Below are 21,999 nucleotides of genomic sequence, written 5' to 3' on the forward strand. Positions count from 1 at the left end.
GGGGGGGGGGGGAGGGTGAGCTGGGCGTTCAGCTCGGCTCAGGCGGCGAAGACTCACTTCCGCGCAGTTATTATTCTTGAGGGACTGCTAACGCTTTCTCACCTTCGACAATTAAATGGATGAGCTCTTGCCTCGTGCTGCTGTATTGCATTTTTAATAAGCGCGTTGCGTTTTGTCTGCTTTTCGTTTAACAGATAAAATATACAGCTATTATAGATGAAGCAAGCCGTCGCCGCTACCGGCGTCGCTTTCCATGAATATATCTGCCGGTCCAGATCTCCGGAACAGCTCTGCGGGCACCAGACACTCAGGCTGGGCGCGTGGCCAAGACCGCATGAAATGGAATAATGCTTTCCTGGGTGTTACTAGGCCTCAGGGATCGAAAAGGAGATCCTAATCCAAAGTCACCGTGTTGCCCATAGCAACAGTAAGGGAAATGTATCAAAACTGGAGCAGACACAATCTGGAGCAGATGCCCATGGCAACCAATCAGCTTCTGTCTTCCATTATCAAAGATTACTGAAGAGAGAAGCTGATTGGTTGTCATGGGCAACTGCTCTAGATTCTGTCTGCTCCAGTTTCGATAAATTCCCCCTAATTTTTTTTTTTTCTTATTCAAAGCTAGAAAACTAAAGTGTCTGGCCAGTTGCTATGGGCAACAGAGATACATCATGTATCCTTTATCATTTATGGGGGAGAATGAGTTGTGGCTTTTCAGTGTGGGGTGGGGGCAGTAGCCCCTATCTTAATTTTGGTTGCTCCTGTCTGCCTGACATCTTGTCCCCGGGTTTCTTCTGCCATGAAATCCGGACACAGCATTCAACAAAACCTGGACTGTCCGGGTGAATCCTGGACAGGTGGCAACCTTAGCTGTTCCTAAGGTATTCACCCCCTAAGGCAATGGTGTTCTGGGGGGAGAATGGTCACTGGGAATGGGGGGGCTTGCGCTGTGCTGATTTACCATGCGGGGGGGCATCAGCTGCTCTGTCCGGCATCCCGCTTAGCTCACTGACATCACTGGTTGCCAGGAGCTCGGCGGGACTCCAACCACAGCATCCTGGCAACTGGTGACGTCAGTGAGCTGGGTGGGAAGCCACACAAAACATCACAGGTTGCTAAGAGCTCTTAGCAACCTGGGACTCTGTGGTGCCCCCCCAGCCCCCCCCAATAAATGCCCCCTGAGGCAAGCTCCTCAGGCTCCCTCATTATAGGGATGGCCCTGTGTGACATCATACGCCATCGTCCTTGTATCTCCTTCCTGGTTCCTCTGTGTGATGTTGGGGTGTCTTGTGCTATCAGAGCTCCCAAAACGGGAAATATTCACTCCTGATTTCTCTCCAGGCCCTCCGCTGCTTGTCACCCTTTTTATAATGGGCATCACGGGTTCGTAGAGGTTCTTGTGGGCCCTTACCAGGCAGATGAACATTTTCAGATCATCCCATTCACGGAAATCAGTGGCGTCACCAGGCCGGTTGTCACCCGGTCCCACGTCATTACCTATACACGTGACATTATGCGCATTATGCACACACATAATGACGTAACGTGCACTTCACTGCCGGTGGCCATCTTGGTGATGGATGGCGGCAAAGAGAGGAGGGAACGTTCATCCAGGCCGGGTCGCCTCCTCTCTCGTGCAGCTGTCAGGCTCTCGTGCACAACTTTTCAGAGGAGGTGACACCAAAATGTCTGTCAGTCATTCTGGTGTTGCCCCCTCTGATGGTGTCACCCAGTGCAGGCCGCAGCACCCTTGTGACACCACTGGCGAAAATGCTGTGTTATGCATTTCCAGGTGCTCCTATAAAAAACCACAGGGCCAAAAATGCGCAAATCTGTTTAAAGAAAAGCTCATTTACTTTTTCACACGACGAGGCTTAGGTGTGAACGGCCATCATTAAATGTAATGGGATTCTTTATGTTGAGCGCCGTCACGGTTTGAGAAGCATGTGCCCAATCGCTCAGCTGTGAATGGGGGCTCAATGTTGCCTGAGAGCTGAACCCTGACAAGGGGCTCAGTATGAAGGTTGACTGCAGCCTAAAGTCAGCTTATACACCCCCACCCCTAATTATCCAATCATGTGCAAGCAAAAATGATTACTTTTTAAATAGTTTGACCTTCAACCCCACCGTCTTCCAAAAACAAAAAGGGCAATGGGAGCCTGGTATGCAAACTACAGAGCTAAGAAGCAGTGTGTGAGGTCAGGCATCGGACAGGGCAACAAAGGTCAGACGTTAAAGGACTTTTGACCCTTGACCCTTTAGCGTCAGACAAATATGGTGAAAAGGGGAAGTAAGCAAGATTCCAACCAAAGGCCAACCCAACATTGGACTGGATTTCTTTAGGGAAAGAATGGGCAAGGACTGGCCTTCAAGCTGCTGGGGATGAACCAATGAGACGCCTTATCAGGAGTAGGGATTTGTAACTATACCTATAGCCCGGGACTCATTATCAGCTAATTTGTGTGTCTGCTGTAGATGAGCTTTTGGGGAAATATGAAACACATTTGAGCAGCTATAGTTGAAGCTGGCCCCCTAAGGGGATCATGATGCCTGAGGCATTTTGTAGGCTTCCCGAGCGTGTGATTGACTGTCAGAATGGTCACGCAATCAGGAGCCCGCCTTGTCAGCTCCTGGTCATCAACAGGGACCAGGAGCTGTTGGTGATTGGTTGGTGTTGGGGCGCATGATTGAGCACACTTCCAGCACATAACAGACATGCCAGTTGCACGTATACATGTAGAAGCATGGCATTAAAGCCCACCGCCAAGCTGCCACGTATATTCCTACAGTAGGTCAAGAGGGTGTTCTAAACAACTATGCTTTTGTATAATTAGAGTTAGCCCCCCCCCTCCCCGGGGTTTATAATCCACTGCACGCGGCCCTTGGGGAGCTGCACAGTTGCCACCACAAACTGGCCAGTCCCTCAATTTTGTGCATAGTTATAGTTTTTGCCGTCACCATTGAACATCTTATACATTAAAAATCATGTCCCCCCCTTAATCTCCTCACTTCCAGCGTGAACATAATTAAGTTTAGTAACCTTGTCTCATAGCTTTGGTCCTCCATCCCCTTAATAAGTTTAGTTGCCTTTCCCTGGACTCTCTCCAGCTCCAGGACATCCTTTCTGTGGATTGGTGACCAAAACTGGACCGCATACTCCAGATGAGGTCGAACCAGTGATCTATAAAGTGGCAAAATGATTGCCTTGTCTCTACAGAACATTCCTTTTTTAATACGTAGCCCCCATCACCTTCAGTGATGTGGCTACTAGACATTTAGTGATAGCCAGGGCTGTAGGCAGCCTGGCTGGATTTAAAGTGGCAGCTATCTGGTTAATTCCAGGTGTCTAGCATTGGCTGTACCCCCCTGGGTGGAGTGTGACTCTGTCATATAGTGGGACAGCCAATGAGAGACACTGTAGTGTATGTACAGTACAGCAGCCAATCACTAGGCTTCTCTCAGCTAGTGGTGCATCCAGGGATAGGGTACATATACTGGTGGGATTTGCCATGTGCTCAGACTAGATGGGACCAGCGATGGAATAGGGCTGGGTCCTGTTCAGCCTGCCCCCAAGGCTAGGCTTGAGGCCTAGGGGTGGGCATGGGCTAGTGTGAGGGAATGATTTCCCTGAGGCCTCCAACATGGATGAGGCCTGTGATGCCGATAGAGGAAGAGAACCGGGAGAGTGCAGGCTCTTGAAGTGCCCTGGAACTAAGTGGACTTCAGGAGCATGCTCAGTGTCTTTCCTGGTTGAGGATCTGTATCCATCCTGCCTAGCGGTTACATCAGTTGCTGCCCGCTGTCTCCCAGGTGGATCTACACTGATATATCTACAAGGTCTGGTAAGTCTGGAGCTCCTGTTGGCTACCCCTGGACACCTAGGACCCCTATACCCTCTCTCCCCAGTGAAGATGTTCAATAAATAGTTTACTTAGCATTTTACTTCTGAATTGGACATCAGTTTATGGGCACCAGAAGAAGGGCCGTTAGTGCTATTGGTTGGGCAGCTGAAGATCATCCCCTAGACAGACTAGAGATGAACCGGGCAACCAGCGGCTCCTACGGGGGTAGCGCTACAAATACAAGGCATGCATGGGGAAAATCCCCTTCCTTGTTATGGAGATCTCTCTATTATGCATCCCAACAATATTTGGCCTCTCCATAGAAATGAATGGTAATCTTCCAGCGCACGCTCAGAAGAAGCGAAGGACCAGCCGGAGAGTTTGTATATCGGCAGCTATGCCTACCCCCGGGGACCATGAAGAGGCATAAAACTTTGTAGGGTGCCGGGGAAGACAGTGTAACAAAATATTCCCATACAAAAGTATAATTACCCTTTAAATGGAACGCATTGTGTGTTCAAATACTTTTCTTGTATTTATTATGCTCGGGACTAAAAAGCGCGTTTCCTTTTTTTTTTTTTGTCAGGTAAATATGTAATGCTTCATATTAATATTTTATATTTGCCAATTGCAGCCGGCAAGTGACAAGCCCAAGGCAAAGTAGGAACTTTGAAGGCTGATTTACTGCTATTAAATGGAATTCCAAAAAATCAACCGTGTACAGCGGAGAAGGGGAAAGATTTCTCCGAAGGACACATGAGCTGCTTGATGTCTGTATTGCGCAATACTCTATTGCCTCAAAACACCTGAACCCTGGACCTCCATTTATAATCTGTGAGCTCACCTAAATCGAGTTTGTATCTTGTGGGGAGGTGGGGGTGGAACACATGATTGTACGTGGACCACAACTGGGGCTATAGTGGGATGATTTTGCAGTGCAATGAATGCACTGCCGATGGGGAGGAATTGAGGTTGTGCAGTCTCCATAGGGAATCCGTGATATTTGAAACACTCAACTGCTTGCATATGTAACATTGACTGTATTATGAATTATTATTACACAGGATTTATATAGCGCCAACAGTTTGCGCAGCACTTTACAATATAAGACATTACAGTTACAATACAATTCAAGACAAGATGGTAAGGAGGGCCCTGCCCCTGAGGGCTTACAATCTAAAAGAGGAGGGGGAAATGATACATGAGGTAGCTGTGGGAATGAATTATGTGAGAATGTGAAGGTTCAGTGGTTAGGTTGAGGTGGGATAGGCTTCCCTGAAGAGATGAGTCTTTGGGGAACGCCTAAAGGCAGTCAAGGTGGGAGATAGACGGACAGGTTGGGGTAAGGAGTTCCAGAGGATGGGATAGACTCTAGAGAAGTCCTGGAGGCGAGTATGGGAGGAGTGGACAAGGGAGCTGGAAAGCAGGAGGTTAATGGATATTAAATTCAGGTACAATGAATGTTGTATCCTATTTGCTGTGTTACTAATATACACTATACAGTATCTTTGAATAGAGATACTGAAGCGGACCTGTCAAACTCTGCATAATAAATTCCAGACGCCACAATATGCAGCAATGGTATCATTTTTTAGAAGGACTCTACCTTTTATCATTCATTAAATAAATTTAAAAAAAAAAGACATCCTAGAGCCCTGGCCAATGACTTGGCCTAGGTCAGGGGTAGGCAACCTTGGCTCTCCAGCTGTGCTGAAACTACAAATCCCATAAGGCATTGCAAGCCACAGGCATGACTCCCAGAGGCAGAAGCATGATGGGATTTGTGGTTTCAGCACAGCTGGAGAGCCAAGGTTGCCTACCCCTGGCCTAGGTTGAGATGATGTTGTTGGTCTGCTGCAGGTAGGAGAAAGCATTTCCTTAGTCTTCTCTCCTCCACAGTTCAGACTGCAAAACTGTCACGAGAAACAATGTAAGAAAAAAATCCAAAATGTTAAGAGTTGTCCCCAGAACAAGACGTAAGGGGAAGTCTTCCAATGGGTGAACCTGTTCCAAGGACAACTGTCTAGGAGGGTAATTTCTCCCCTCCCACAGGTAGATTTCCTGTAACTTCCACTTGGCCAGGAGGACTGATGGCCCTCCATCAAAGCTTAGAATGGGACGTCACCCACAAAGGGCCTCTCAAATCAAGGCTGGTGTCTGATCCACTGTTCAGCCCTTGAGCCATATCCATTGGAGAACAATAGCTGATACAGACAGGCAGGAAACTAAGGGTCCTGAATCCAGAGCTGCCTCAGACATATTTAAGGCCCCGAACCAGTCGGTCCACAAACTTGACATAAGCAGGGAAGACCTGGTCTGAATCTAAACCATGCTGCAAAAGCCCATTCTGTCAGAGTCTGAGAAACCAACAGCGAGGCCAGCACAGCTCTGAGTAAGGTTCCAGCAATGGTGTACATAGAATGCATAGCGCCCTTCACCTTCCTCTTGGTCAGGTCCCTGAAGGTGGGTAGTTGCTCAGAATGACCGTGGCCTTATTTATTCTTAAACTTGAGGGTCCGTCACTGGAAGGGCAGACCACTTCTTAACAAAACCTTCCTCAAAAGGGATGGCGTGCTGAAAATATTTAGGCAGGATAAACAACCAATCAGGTTGTTTTCACACCTTATAGATACAATTGTTAAAAATGAATACTGGGGAAAAGCCCAGGGGGACTGCGTGGGTTTGCAAGTGCCAAACAGAACTGGGGTATCCTTGGAAGAAGAGAAGGCCTCCTCAATCTTAAAGAATTTAACGGTTTTCATAAGGACCAATATTAACTCCTTTTCCTGTGACAGCTTAGAACCAGACACCACCTCAGTGCAATCTGAAAGGACTAGGTTCAGGTTCTGCCTCAACAGAAGGGGCAGGGTATGTGGCACGAGGAGTCTCCTCATCAGAAGGGAACAGAGAAGGAGGGAACAGTTCTTAGAGGGCTTTTGCAACAAGGCTCTCTCCATATGAAAGATGACGCCTTCCATCAGAGAGTTAAACAGAGTCAAAGGCCAAAAACAGGTCTTGAGGCACAGGCGAAGCCTCCAGCAGGAAACCTGAAGATGGGAGCAAAGTCAATACGTCAGGTCCAGTTTGCAGGCAGGGAAAAGTGAATTGCTCAGGGAAACTGCATCAGATAACCCACAGTCAATATAGTACAAAGCGGGTCCCCGAGCTCTGCAGTCACCAGTTGACTGGCCCTCTGAAGGTCCACCATATACCTTGTGGGTTCCGGAGGATTAAACAGGAGGCCCCCTTAGATTTGCTTTTGTTAGATGCCCATCTTTCCTTGAGAGGGCCCAAAAAATTGCTTATTTCTAAATTTCTTCTCTGGAAATGTATTTTCCTTCTCTGCGGACCTAGATAATACCATATCTAATTCAGCCCCAAAGAGAAGTTTCCCCTTAACTGACTGTGGCATCCACCAGGTAGGAAACAGCCTTGGTTAGGGAAAGGTCTGTCCAACATCTGTGCCTAAACAAACCAATAGATACCCACATAACAGGTTATGCCAAAAGGGTCACCATAGGGGCAGGGAAAACACACTAACACCCGTGTACACCTACCCCAAAAAACACATCTGACCCCATGAAGCCAGCATTTACCGCTCTCGGCCCCTCCTTCCGCACTGAAGTCTTGAAGGACTTGGTTGCTGGCATCCGCTGGGTCAAGTCTGCCCCTTCGACCACCCAACTAGGGGACCCACAGCCTGAACCTTCTCAGCGTCTCTGCAGCAGTAGCCTGATTCATGCTTGGAAGTGCCAGACCCCCCTCTCAAGCCACACTTCCTGAAACCAAGGAAAGCCCCGGCATCAGTCCCTCTGCAGACTATACCACCACCGCCAGAGCGCTAGCACAGGGAGAGGTAAAGAGGCTAGAAGACACACCCTGGTGGCCACTTGCAGGAAGGTGAATCCACACCTAGGGACCCAGACCTGTACCACCAGGGCAGACTGTTGACCACGCGGCCATCCAATCACCAATGAAAAATAATAAAATGTGTGCTGCTCGTCCTGTTATAGGAAACACAAACAGAACTGAGGGTTTTTTTTAAAGTGTCTGCCTGTAGAAGGAGCCAATCTTTCTACAGGCAGACACTCTCCCACATCCTCTCTCACATAGCTGTTCTGAAAAGTTGATTGGGGAAATCCGAACTGCTTGTTGTAAATGGGGTGTTTGCCCACCGGTGGGGGCTGCCCCTAGTCTGTCCTTGTGTTTCTACCTAGTGTCCTATTCCTGCAAGTGATCCATCATTCAAGATCCTAATATCAATGAATGGAAGAGGAAACAGGTTTTGGCTGTACATACACTTTTCTTTTTGGCTACCCAATGATGTAATAAAATAAGATATAACAAGACAAAGAACAGAACACATTCTCCTTTATTAAGTTTTACAATTGTAATATTAAACATTGTGAAACCAAAAAAAGAAAAAAAAAAAAAAAAAAAAAAAAAAAAAAGAAAAGAAAAAAAAATATACTACAACTCCTACTAGGTACAGCATAGTTCTGTTTATATGCCTGCCCACAAAACATCCTTTCACAGAATATTTTCTCCCTCCCGACCTACATACCCGATGGCTTCCCTGTAACAGCACCCAGGCTCATCTTGGGTGATCTATTAACAGTAACAGATAATCTTTTAAACTTTAAAATCTCCCATCTACGGAACGCAAGATTATCTTCCAGTCACTTCAGCTGGAACATCTCTACTCCACTGCCACAGAAACTCTGCCTATGTACATTGAAAACTACTTAACTTAAATATTAACCCCTCCCCCCTCCCTCACCCCCCACCTTTCCTGACTTTTTTTCCCTCTACCTCCCTCGTCTTCCCATACAAATCTTTTCCCATTTATACGCCCCCACAGAACCTCCCATCCCCTCCCTTACAGAAGCTCCCGGTTATGTTGAATGCTTTTCAGGAAACAGCAAATTAAAAAAAAAAAAAAAAAGTGCAGACGTGGAGAACCCAGGAGAAAAAAAACAGGGAGCGAGGAAGGGAAGGGGTAACAAGAGTCGTCAGGGAGATGATGGAGCGGTGTGAGGAAGAAGTGGTCCCTTCGGGAATATGCGGAACGGTTAGGTTTTTCAATTGTCCCGTTTGTGCATGTATCGGCTGAAAGAGAGAGCAAGAGAGGACGGGTTACAAGTCATGTTAAAGGGCAACCCCGGTAGGACTGTGAGATATACAGCGGTAACAGACACTATGACCTGACAAACCATTAATAAAGTAATGTGATTGTTTATTATAAACTATAGCACAGAAAACGGAGAGAGGGATTCTTCATTAGATGATTGGATAACAGGACCTCCAAAAGAGTTAGATCTTTCCGTACCCATCATCCTCAGAACAACTGTCTCACCAGCCCATTTACTTGCAGTAGTGACTTGCAGCCCATGTGTTTGCAGTAGTGATGCACCGACACCAATACCGAGCATTTGCACGAGTCTTCGTACTAATGCCGATATCTAAAACCAATACCGCCGCTTTATTGATGCAAATTAAGTGGCTGCCTTAGGTCCAGTGCCTGCTGGGGACCATGTGGCAGCCTTCTTGGGAACTATGCAGCGTCTGTTTACACTTCTCCCCCTCCTGAGACCCTCCGCCTCCTGAGACCCTCCGCACCTCTTCCCCTCCTGAGACATCAGGCCGGTACCCCACAGTAGAGCGGCAGCACAGAGTGCTCTATGCAAGTATGGTGCAGCAAAACTGCACCTGAACGCCACAGCTATGTTATCCTGCTGTTTCTGTCCTGTGCTTTATTCTGCATTGCTGTATAATGTATTGCTGAGATTTGTAGCATTCTATAGCTGGTGGTATTCTGCATTGCTGTATAATGTATTGCCAAGATTTGTGGTCCTCTATAGCTGGTGCCATTCTGCGTTACTGTATAATGTATTGCTGAGATTTGCGCTCCTCTATAGCTGGTGCCATTCTGCGTTGCTGTATAATGTATAGCTGGGATTTGTAGTCCTCTTTAGCCGGTGCCATTCTGCATTGCTGTATAATGTATTGCCGAGATTTGTAGTCCTCTATAGCTGGTGGTATTCTCCATTACTATATAATGTAATGTTGAGATTTGTAGTCCCTCTACAGCTTGGAGCAGGGACAGAACTACCAGGGTTGCAGCAGTCGCAGCTGCTGCACCACTGTGCTAAAATCATTAGTCTGTATTGTTTTTAAAAACTGTCCCATGACACTAAAAAAGGCATCGGTAATTGGTATTGGTACTTGAGGAAAAGTCTCGGTACTAGTACTTGGTCTGAAAAAAATATGTTATCGGTGCATCCCTAGTTTGCAGTACCTCCCGACCTCGGAGTGGGATTGACCTGGCAGCTGCCAGGGACACCTACTATTTAGAAATACAGTTCAAGAACTGACTTGCCATGCTCCCCTTGTATCCTCGAGGGTTTTGATTATATGGCAGATATCTCAGTGATGTCACCAGATTGTGGTGAATGGATAGACTCCATTCTCAGTGATGTCTCTGCGACCGGTTAGTCAGTGTAAATTACATTAATAAAAACACTGATGAGACAGATTGCTCGGTTATAACAAGCCTCATTTACAATAACCTGATGAAAAGGAAGAAGCGCGGTGCCACGTTCAGCAATCAGATGTGTGATATGATTTCTTTAGCCACAGTCAGAAAGTGTAACAGCTGGAACCTGGATGACTGCAATGGCTGGTTATAAATGAGCCCAACTGTCTTTTCCGTATGCTGACGCTACCAAAGCAGCTGCTGGTGAGAATAGACTGAAAAACCACACAGCTCCACCGATGGGCGGCTGCTACGTACTGCAATCATTGTCCGGCCAACTACAATAGGCTCACTAAAAATGATCAGAGCTGAAGATTTCTGGAATCACAGATGGTATTAACTAGGGATGCACCGATAGCGGTATTTTGGTACCGAGTACGAGTACCGATAATTTTTTTCCGGTATTCGCCGATACCAATTACCCATTCAGGAAGCCAGGTGGAGTGTAAAGACTGGCCACCCGGCTTCCCGATTAACAAGAAAGTCTGTCCCCTCTTACCTTGGTATGTGCAGCCTGTCACCCCCGTGGCCTCTCCAGCCAGAACACGGCCTTCCTCCGGTACCCAGCTGGAGCCGTCTGGCCGGCCAATCAGGAAGCCAGGCGCCGTGTAATGACGCGACGCCCTGCTTCCTGATTGGCCGGGAGGCCGGCTCCATGCTCCCTCATCATGAGATGACGAGGGAGCATGAAGCCAGCTTCCCGGCCAATCAGAATGTAATTACACGCTGCCCGGCTTCCCGATTGGTCGGGAAGCTGGCCAATCAGGAAGCCGGGCGCCGGCAGCGCCTGGCTTTCTGATTGGCCGGGAAGCCAGCTTCATGCTCCATCATCTCATGACAAGGGAGCATCGAACCTGCTTCCCGGGCAATCAGGAAGCAGGGTGCCGCATCATTACACGGCGCCCGGCTTCCATGAGTAGGCTCCATGCTCTCTCATCACAAGTGACGAGAGAGCATAGAGCCGCTTCCCGGCTAATCAGGAAACCGGGCAGCGTGTAATGACGTGCTGCCCGGCTTCCTGATACAGGAAGTACTTGTGCTAGGCATTGGAGCGAGTACGAGTACTCATCCAAATACTCGGCACCGATATCGATACTAGTATAGGTATCTGTGCATCCCTAGTATTAACTATAACTTGACCCAACCCAGCCCACAGTGTTTGCACCTGCAACCACACATGAAACACACCTTTACTGCTGACATGTTACCATAACGTGTCATATCACTAGAGAGAGCCATCATATTATAATGGTACTGTTATATTACAGGGGGGAGCCGAGGCTTTACCTGTGACTGCCACAAAAGACTACTGCACAGCGCAAAAAACTGTTAGACGTGCCAATTACAAGCAATGGTCAGAGGCTGCTGCCATATTCCAAATGACGTGGTGACAGCTTCCATGTAATGACTTTGTTTAAAAGGACCTATTGTAAAAGTTGTGGCCCAAAAAAAAGGCAAGCAGAGTGCATTGGGTTAGTCACCAGTATTGCCCGTGGTCTCCCTGCAGCTTTCCCCATTACTGACTTACTATGCCTTGTTCGGCACTATGTATGTGTTGAAGTGGCCATCTTGATAGAGGAGCAAGTGTTTGCTTCCTCATGGCAGAACCTCATGACTGGTGATCTGAGATAGAGAAGCAGCAGGAGATAGAGAGGGAGCACAGATAAGGGATGCTCCGATACTACTATTGGTGCAGACACTGGGTATTCGGGTGAGTACTTGTACTCACCCAAATGCTCCGATACTTACCCCCAATTCCGGAACTTCCTGTCAGAGGGAGATTTCCTCTGACCGGCACTGCCCAGAGGGAACATGGAGCCGGCTCACCGGCCAATCAGGAAGCCAGGCTGTGCGTAATGACTTACAGCCTGGCTTCCAGATTGGCCGGGAAGCCGGCTCCATGCTGTTTGGCCGGCTCAATGCTGATTGGCCGGGACAGCATGGAGCCGGCTTCCCGGGCAATCAAGAAGCTGGGCAGTGGGTAATTACATGCCGCTTGGTTTTGTGATTGCCTGGGAAGCCGGCTCCATGCTAACGGAAGTAGCGGTATCTGTGAGTGCAAGCCCGGCTTCCAGATTGGCCGGGAAGCCGGCTCCATGCTGTTTGGCCGGCTCAATGCTGATTGGCCGGGACAGCATGGAGCCGGCTTCCCGGGCAATCAAGAAGCTGGGCAGTGGGTAATTACATGCCGCTTGGTTTTGTGATTGCCTGGGAAGCCGGCTCCATGCTAACGGAAGTAGCGGTATCTGTGAGTGCCGAAATATAAATATCAGTACTCGATACTGAAAAACCGGTATTGGTGCATCCATAGCACAGATCCACAGAAAGAATAAAGGAGGGAGATCCTTGCACTGTAGATCCTCAGGTGCAGCTTTCGCTCCAGCAAGGAGAACAGAGAGTACTTACATCACCAAATCCCACTCCAAATGTCCTGAGACTAGTAGTCAGAGGCAGCGGTGCCTAAAATGATCTCATAACGCAGCCTGAAGGCACAGGTGTACCTAGGCACACGAAGTGCACGGCTATTTTTTAGGAGGAACTGAAGCCAAAATTGTACGTTTTCAGGGAGCTGCTTAAAGAGACGCTGCCACTTTGTCCATTCAGAAACAATCATGTACAGTAGGTTCGTTCCAAACAAGCTCCAATACTAAGGAACTAGAGAATGTCTCATTTCTGCTCACCTATCACCAGTCGTATCGGCGGGATGGGCGGGCTGTGCTGTCTTCAGGTCCCTGGATGGCGAGTCTCTCCTCTGGGGCTGGTCTCCTTCTATATTGCAAACCCCTCTGATTCCGGTAACGCGAGGTCCCCCTGTGCCATTCTTCATTAAAATCAACAGCATCATCTAAATTATACATTGAACAAAAGAGACCCCCATTAGGCGAGACTTTCATTGAGCACCTATGTCATACAATGTAACATTTTATAAATCAAGGTCAAATTAAAGGCGGACCTAACTGCATTAATACTCACGCAGCTGGGCGGATCCAGACAGAATTGTCGGGATCCGTTCTGGCTGCGGCGTCTCAGTATCTCAGCTCGCGGTATACTGAGCTTTGGGTGACGGGAGGACGCTAGTTCGTGTCCTCCCGTTACCCTTAGGAGAACTATGGGGGAAGGCACTGACCCCATAATTCTCCTTTAAGAAAAAGCGATAAGGTCACCTGCCCATAGATAATAATGAAGGCACACTGCCTATCACACAGTAAGGTAATACTCTCCCTGTCACACACTCCTTGGTCAACTCTCCTTGGCAGGAGTGAACCCTGGGTAAGTTCTGTTGTCTGTGTTTGTGTGTGTATGTGTGTGGGGGGGGGGATGCTGTAAGCCAATATTGGTCACCTTGCCCTGCATAGGCAGTCTTCTTAAATGCCAACCTGGAAAAAGCAAGTCATGCAGTACTCTGCTTGCAAATCACGCCATGTGATATCATCTTAAGTCTCATGCTGACATCAGTTTCTATTAACTTTTGCTGAAGACTGTGCCAACATTGGCACCTCAATGCATGCCACCTTCGCTTTAAGACATGTCAGAGCACCGCAGCTTAGAGGTCCGTCTCTTTTCACTTTACCGCTCATAACCTGCCTGCTGTTTTGCAGTTTATGTCTTCTTCACCTATTATCCGGCTCAGTAGTGTGAGCCAAGTTAAAAGGGGCAGCCAATTAGGTTTAAAGTTTTCCTCATTAGATCCACCTAAGCAAACAGCTTACTTTCATCCATGTTAATATACTCCTGCCGGTCCTCACGGTCTCCTGTGCGATGGTTGTGAGAGCGCTGCATGATATGTGCCCGCTCTCCAATATGATGACCGATGCTCATCTGTTCCATCCCGCTATCTGAATCCCGCATTGTGCGTCTTGTCTCGCAAATCTAGGAGACATAAAAGAAGAAGGTCAGCTTACACAACCCGCAACCCGTTGCATCCAAACAGATTTCTGTTTACCGAAGTCCGATCAGAGAAAGCGAATTGCTGTAGGAAGTAGCCAGCTTGATTGACGCTTAGCGTTACAGGTTCAAGGCATTACTCACCCCCCCAGGAGCGGTGCAGGTCTGCGACGTCTCCTGATATACTTTAGGGGCACCACTGCCCAACATATTGGAGTAGGATATGATCGTGGAAGAAGAGAACGTCTGACAGTTTGACCCATTGGAAATCTGCTCCTGTCAGAGAAACAACAACACCACCACACTGATCAATATATTTACAGATCGAGTATCAGAAGGACTGATTAATCAAGGCTCCAAGTAAAAGAGAGAGAGAGAGAGAGAGGGAGACAGAGAGAGAGAGTGAGTCTGTGTGTGTGTGAGAGAGAGAGAGGGAGACAGAGAGAGAGAGAGTGAGTCTGTGTGTGTGTGTGTGAGAGAGAGGGAGACAGAGAGTGTGTGTGAGAGAGAAAAGGTGTGGGTGAGAGGGTGAGAGAGAGAGGGTGAGAGAGAGAGGGTGAGAGAGAGAGGGTGAGAGAGAGGGTGAGAGAGAGGGTGAGAGAGAGAAAGAGAGTGTGTGGGTGAGAGAGAGTGAGGGTGAGAGAGTGAGGGTGAGAGAGAGAGAGAGAGAGAGGGGGGGTGAGAGAGAGAAAGAGAGTGTGTGGGTGAGAGAGTGAGTGAGAGACAGAGAAAGAGAGAGTGTGTGGGTGAGAGAGAGAGTCTGTGAGAGAGAGAGAGAGCGTGTGGGAGAGTGGGCGTGTGGGCGAGTGAGCGTGTGGGAGCGTGAGCGTGTGGGAGAGCGAGCGTGTGGGAGAGTGGGCGTGTGGGCGAGTGAGCGTGTGGGAGCGTGAGCGTGTGGGAGAGCGAGCGTGTGGGAGAGTGGGCGTGTGGGCGAGTGAGCGTGTGGGAGCGTGAGCGTGTGGGAGAGCGAGCGTGTGGGAGAGTGGGCGTGTGGGCGAGTGAGCGTGTGGGAGCGTGAGCGTGTGGGAGAGCGAGCGTGTGGGAGAGTGGGCGTGTGGGCGAGTGAGCGTGTGGGAGCGTGAGCGTGTGGGAGAGCGAGCGTGTGGGAGAGTGGGCGTGTGGGCGAGTGAGCGTGTGGGAGCGTGAGCGTGTGGGAGAGCGAGCGTGTGGGAGAGTGGGCGTGTGGGCGAGTGAGCGTGTGGGAGCGTGAGCGTGTGGGAGAGCGAGCGTGTGGGAGAGTGGGCGTGTGGGCGAGTGAGCGTGTGGGAGCGTGAGCGTGTGGGAGAGCGAGCGTGTGGGAGAGTGGGCGTGTGGGCGAGTGAGCGTGTGGGAGCGTGAGCGTGTGGGAGAGCGAGCGTGTGGGAGAGTGGGCGTGTGGGCGAGTGAGCGTGTGGGAGCGTGAGCGTGTGGGAGAGCGAGCGTGTGGGAGAGTGGGCGTGTGGGCGAGTGAGCGTGTGGGAGCGTGAGCGTGTGGGAGAGCGAGCGTGTGGGAGAGTGGGCGTGTGGGCGAGTGAGCGTGTGGGAGCGTGAGCGTGTGGGAGAGCGAGCGTGTGGGAGAGTGGGCGTGTGGGCGAGTGAGCGTGTGGGAGCGTGAGCGTGTGGGAGAGCGAGCGTGTGGGAGAGTGGGCGTGTGGGCGAGTGAGCGTGTGGGAGCGTGAGCGTGTGGGAGAGCGAGCGTGTGGGAGAGTGGGCGTGTGGGCGAGTGAGCGTGTGGGAGCGTGAGCGTGTGGGAGAGCGAGCGTGTGGGAGAGTGGGCGTGTGGGCGAGTGAGCGTGTGGGAGCGTGAGCGTGTGGGAGAGCGAGCGTGTGGGAGAGTGGGCGTGTGGGCGAGTGAGCGTGTGGGAGCGTGAGCGTGTGGGAGAGCGAGCGTGTGGGAGAGTGGGCGTGTGGGCGAGTGAGCGTGTGGGAGCGTGAGCGTGTGGGAGAGCGAGCGTGTGGGAGAGTGGGCGTGTGGGCGAGTGAGCGTGTGGGAGCGTGAGCGTGTGGGAGAGCGAGCGTGTGGGAGAGTGGGCGTGTGGGCGAGTGAGCGTGTGGGAGCGTGAGCGTGTGGGAGAGCGAGCGTGTGGGAGAGTGGGCGTGTGGGCGAGTGAGCGTGTGGGAGCGTGAGCGTGTGGGAGAGCGAGCGTGTGGGAGAGTGGGCGTGTGGGCGAGTGAGCGTGTGGGAGCGTGAGCGTGTGGGAGAGCGAGCGTGTGGGAGAGTGGGCGTGTGGGCGAGTGAGCGTGTGGGAGCGTGAGCGTGTGGGAGAGCGAGCGTGTGGGAGAGTGGGCGTGTGGGCGAGTGAGCGTGTGGGAGCGTGAGCGTGTGGGAGAGCGAGCGTGTGGGAGAGTGGGCGTGTGGGCGAGTGAGCGTGTGGGAGCGTGAGCGTGTGGGAGAGCGAGCGTGTGGGAGAGTGGGCGTGTGGGCGAGTGAGCGTGTGGGAGCGTGAGCGTGTGGGAGAGCGAGCGTGTGGGAGAGTGGGCGTGTGGGCGAGTGAGCGTGTGGGAGCGTGAGCGTGTGGGAGAGCGAGCGTGTGGGAGAGTGGGCGTGTGGGCGAGTGAGCGTGTGGGAGCGTGAGCGTGTGGGAGAGCGAGCGTGTGGGAGAGTGGGCGTGTGGGCGAGTGAGCGTGTGGGAGCGTGAGCGTGTGGGAGAGCGAGCGTGTGGGAGAGTGGGCGTGTGGGCGAGTGAGCGTGTGGGAGCGTGAGCGTGTGGGAGAGCGAGCGTGTGGGAGAGTGGGCGTGTGGGCGAGTGAGCGTGTGGGAGCGTGAGCGTGTGGGAGAGCGAGCGTGTGGGAGAGTGGGCGTGTGGGCGAGTGAGCGTGTGGGAGCGTGAGCGTGTGGGAGAGCGAGCGTGTGGGAGAGTGGGCGTGTGGGCGAGTGAGCGTGTGGGAGCGTGAGCGTGTGGGAGAGCGAGCGTGTGGGAGAGTGGGCGTGTGGGCGAGTGAGCGTGTGGGAGCGTGAGCGTGTGGGAGAGCGAGCGTGTGGGAGAGTGGGCGTGTGGGCGAGTGAGCGTGTGGGAGCGTGAGCGTGTGGGAGAGCGAGCGTGTGGGAGAGTGGGCGTGTGGGCGAGTGAGCGTGTGGGAGCGTGAGCGTGTGGGAGAGCGAGCGTGTGGGAGAGTGGGCGTGTGGGCGAGTGAGCGTGTGGGAGCGTGAGCGTGTGGGAGAGCGAGCGTGTGGGAGAGTGGGCGTGTGGGCGAGTGAGCGTGTGGGAGCGTGAGCGTGTGGGAGAGCGAGCGTGTGGGAGAGTGGGCGTGTGGGCGAGTGAGCGTGTGGGAGCGTGAGCGTGTGGGAGAGCGAGCGTGTGGGAGAGTGGGCGTGTGGGCGAGTGAGCGTGTGGGAGCGTGAGCGTGTGGGAGAGCGAGCGTGTGGGAGAGTGGGCGTGTGGGCGAGTGAGCGTGTGGGAGCGTGAGCGTGTGGGAGAGCGAGCGTGTGGGAGAGTGGGCGTGTGGGCGAGTGAGCGTGTGGGAGCGTGAGCGTGTGGGAGAGCGAGCGTGTGGGAGAGTGGGCGTGTGGGCGAGTGAGCGTGTGGGAGCGTGAGCGTGTGGGAGAGCGAGCGTGTGGGAGAGTGGGCGTGTGGGCGAGTGAGCGTGTGGGAGCGTGAGCGTGTGGGAGAGCGAGCGTGTGGGAGAGTGGGCGTGTGGGCGAGTGAGCGTGTGGGAGCGTGAGCGTGTGGGAGAGCGAGCGTGTGGGAGAGTGGGCGTGTGGGCGAGTGAGCGTGTGGGAGCGTGAGCGTGTGGGAGAGCGAGCGTGTGGGAGAGTGGGCGTGTGGGCGAGTGAGCGTGTGGGAGCGTGAGCGTGTGGGAGAGCGAGCGTGTGGGAGAGTGGGCGTGTGGGCGAGTGAGCGTGTGGGAGCGTGAGCGTGTGGGAGAGCGAGCGTGTGGGAGAGTGGGCGTGTGGGCGAGTGAGCGTGTGGGAGCGTGAGCGTGTGGGAGAGCGAGCGTGTGGGAGAGTGGGCGTGTGGGCGAGTGAGCGTGTGGGAGCGTGAGCGTGTGGGAGAGCGAGCGTGTGGGAGAGTGGGCGTGTGGGCGAGTGAGCGTGTGGGAGCGTGAGCGTGTGGGAGAGCGAGCGTGTGGGAGAGTGGGCGTGTGGGCGAGTGAGCGTGTGGGAGCGTGAGCGTGTGGGAGAGCGAGCGTGTGGGAGAGTGAGTGAGTGAGAGAATGAGTGAGTGTGTTTCTTTCTCACATCCAAGCTAAATACGCAGTTAAAATACACATGTGATGTTTTACATGCCAAAATATGTACAATACTGTTCAGTCAGTGTTATGATTCACAAACGCCTGCCATGCAGCACAGCCAGGTTGCTGATTTCACTTTTTTCAACTGCTGTTAATCAGCACACCTCGGTCACTGACCTGCCCCGTCTCTGCTAACTGGACAATGAAGGAGAATCACCTTCTTGTGTTCATCACTCTGCTCTCTCTGCCTGTCTGCAACATTTCCAGTCTTATACCCACATTCTCCCCTCTCTCCAAGCCTGCTGTGTCGGGGATAACAGGGGAACCATATAAAAGACACAATTTAAGACTTTAAATATATTTTTTAATACAGCCAGTGTATGCAAACCTAAATCGATAAAGTTCATTATTAATGTCATTTCAAAAGCCAATTCCAGCATGTGACAATAATATCTGGGGATTCCACGTATGAGGCCCAATGACTCAGATGTATCGCTAAAGCACTCCACAGATGACTGCGCAAATCAATCCATCATGGGGGGCATGTGTCAGCCCCCGAGGGCATACTTCCCTTATGACGGGGCAAATGCCAATCATCCAGCAGAGTGCAGCAATGCCTGTAAGGAAAATACTTTTTTTCTCACCAGCAGCCGTGGGATCCAAGATGGCGGAGGATGGGAATGTTAAAAGGAGAACTATGAGGGGAGTGCTTTTCACTCACCTCATAGTTCTAGCCGACCTGTGACAATGAGACTGTCTGAGGTCGGCTCAGTAGATTGGGAGGTGAGCGAACACATACCGGCGTACGCCCCCGTCTCGATCCTGTCACGGCTCTCTGCCGTGACAGGGGAGGGGCTGGATTCCCCCCTCCTCCAGCGCTGACTGGTGGAACGGACGGGGGAGGGTACAGCTGGCTCTGCCTCTAGATAGGCAGAGCCAGCTGTCACTCACGCAGCTGGGCGGATCTCGACATCGATGTCGGGATCCGCTCCGGCTGCGGCGCCTCAGTATACCGCGAGCTGTTGCTCGCGGTATACTGAGCCTAGGGTGACAGGAGGACGCTAGTTTGTGTCCTCCCGTTACCCTAAGGAGAACTATGGGGAAAAGCCCTGACCCCATTGTTCTCCTTTAAAGCCTTTCCTTCTCCCCCAAACTCTCTCCACAACCTTATGCCCTCGCTATAAAGACCGCAATGCTTGGGAATCTCATGCAGAGGGATCAGGACTATATAAAAAGATAACCAATACCACTGGCCATCCAATACCAGGGGAACGGATGATCCAATCCACCGGCTGGGGACCCTCCACTAGACAGTGCGATACTCCTCAAACTTTCACATAAAAGTGGATCTGCTTAGAAACGTTTAGGTGACTCTGGACTTCATATAGGAAGGTACCAGAATTCAGCTTTACAGTGACATTGCCCCAGTGGCCTTACTGCAAAGAAAGCAGCATAAGGACATCACTACAACCTTGCTACAGCTCACATTCTATACCAGTGGTGGGGATTGCCATTTAAACCAATCAACAAAAGTCCAAATCGCACTGCCACGGTCTCAAAACCACAAGGTGTATGTGGTGCCCAGGTGACCACTAATAGTAAATAAACGTAAATCACCGGCACACACTTGAAGGGTTTTTAATGTATTGATATGTTTATTCAATACCCAATGTCACATGCTGTCATACGGTGCTAACGTTTCGGGTCCGCACAGGGATCCATCATCAGAGCGAGTGACACCATGGTCAGTGACACAGTATGACTGCATGTGACATTGGGTATTGAATAAACATATCAATACTTGAAGGGTTTTTAAAGTGTGTGCCGGTGATTTACTTTTATTTACTATTTAAACCAATCAGTCTACATAGTGGCTCCTTTCTTACTGCTACGTCCCTAAACTCGGGTAAAGAACCTTTGTTGAAATTGAGCCTTCAACTACGTCTGATGGCCCTGACCCCGGAGCACTGACACAGGACTGATCCAGCGCAGATGATCTGGTCTCAAAGACCTGGCAGAAAATGCACCTAGAATGCAACTTAAACGTGGACATATCCGTCTCAAGCAAACCGGCAGAGACATTTTCCCTTCACTTTAAGGTAGGGATGCGCCGATACCGGTTTTGCAAAGTATACAGATACGTCCCCTGCACTCCTTTCAGCGTCTACAACTGGTAGATGATCTGCTGCTCGTAGTGATGAACACGGATGGCTTGAGAAAGTGGAAGATTACCAGCATTCAAACGATATACATAGTTACATGGTATTTGATGTTGAATAAAGACACGGGCCCATCAAGTTTAACCCATTGTGTATATGCCTATGTGTGATTGTGCGTGCGTGTATATATACGAGCCCCTGTGCGACGTTGTTTTTAAAGAGTACCTGTATGTTACAGTCTCTGAGGAAGGGATCTAAATGCTTTTTGAATGATTCAATACTATCAGGTGATACCACTGCTTGTGGCAGTGTGGCAGTGAGTTCCAGACCTTAACACATTCTTGTCGCCTTCATTAAGGCTCTGCACATTCTTGTCGCCTTCATTAAAGCTCTGCACATTCTTGTCACCTTCATTAACGCTCTGCACATTCTTGTCCCCTTCATTAACGCTCTGCTCATTCTTGTCACCTTCATTCACGCTCTGCACATTCTTGTCCCCTTCATTAACGCTCTGCTCATTCTTGTCACCTTCATTCACGCTCTGCACATTCTTGTCCCCTTCATTAACGCTCTGCTCATTCTTGTCACCTTCATTCACGCTCTGCACATTCTTGTCCCCTTCATTAACGCTCTGCTCATTCTTGTCACCTTCATTCACGCTCTGCACATTCTTGTCCCCTTCATTAACGCTCTGCTCATTCTTGTCACCTTCATTCACGCTCTGCACATTCTTGTCCCCTTCATTAACGCTCTGCTCATTCTTGTCACCTTCATTCACGCTCTGCACATTCTTGTCCCCTTCATTAACGCTCTGCTCATTCTTGTCACCTTCATTCACGCTCTGCACATTCTTGTCCCCTTCATTAACGCTCTGCTCATTCTTGTCACCTTCATTCACGCTCTGCACATTCTTGTCCCCTTCATTAACGCTCTGCTCATTCTTGTCACCTTCATTCACGCTCTGCACATTCTTGTCCCCTTCATTAACGCTCTGCTCATTCTTGTCACCTTCATTCACGCTCTGCACATTCTTGTCCCCTTCATTAACGCTCTGCTCATTCTTGTCACCTTCATTCACGCTCTGCACATTCTTGTCCCCTTCATTAACGCTCTGCTCATTCTTGTCACCTTCATTCACGCTCTGCACATTCTTGTCCCCTTCATTAACGCTCTGCTCATTCTTGTCACCTTCATTCACGCTCTGCACATTCTTGTCCCCTTCATTAACGCTCTGCTCATTCTTGTCACCTTCATTCACGCTCTGCACATTCTTGTCCCCTTCATTAACGCTCTGCTCATTCTTGTCACCTTCATTCACGCTCTGCACATTCTTGTCCCCTTCATTAACGCTCTGCTCATTCTTGTCACCTTCATTCACGCTCTGCACATTCTTGTCCCCTTCATTAACGCTCTGCTCATTCTTGTC

At 51.0% G+C, this 21,999-nt stretch overlaps 1 protein-coding gene across 1 annotated transcript in view; it reads right to left on the bottom strand.

The window, feature by feature from the left end:
* Positions 1–8,881: 8,881 nt before the first annotated feature.
* The window catches only part of MLF2 (myeloid leukemia factor 2), a 34,480-nt gene continuing 21,362 nt past the window's right edge, over positions 8,882–21,999 (bottom strand). Inside the window, exons 6-9 of the mRNA XM_018553235.1 lie at positions 14,407–14,538; positions 14,088–14,247; positions 13,059–13,222; positions 8,882–8,951 (exon numbers count right to left, since the gene is read on the bottom strand). Of these exons, the coding sequence (XP_018408737.1) occupies positions 13,062–13,222; positions 14,088–14,247; positions 14,407–14,538 (453 nt within the window). The 3' untranslated portion in view covers positions 8,882–8,951; positions 13,059–13,061. The remainder of the gene's footprint in view (positions 8,952–13,058; positions 13,223–14,087; positions 14,248–14,406; positions 14,539–21,999) is intronic.

Source organism: Nanorana parkeri, unplaced genomic scaffold (assembly GCF_000935625.1).
Source record: "Nanorana parkeri isolate BGI_ZX_2015 unplaced genomic scaffold, ASM93562v1 scaffold113, whole genome shotgun sequence".
Taxonomy (NCBI): Eukaryota; Metazoa; Chordata; class Amphibia; order Anura; family Dicroglossidae; genus Nanorana; species Nanorana parkeri.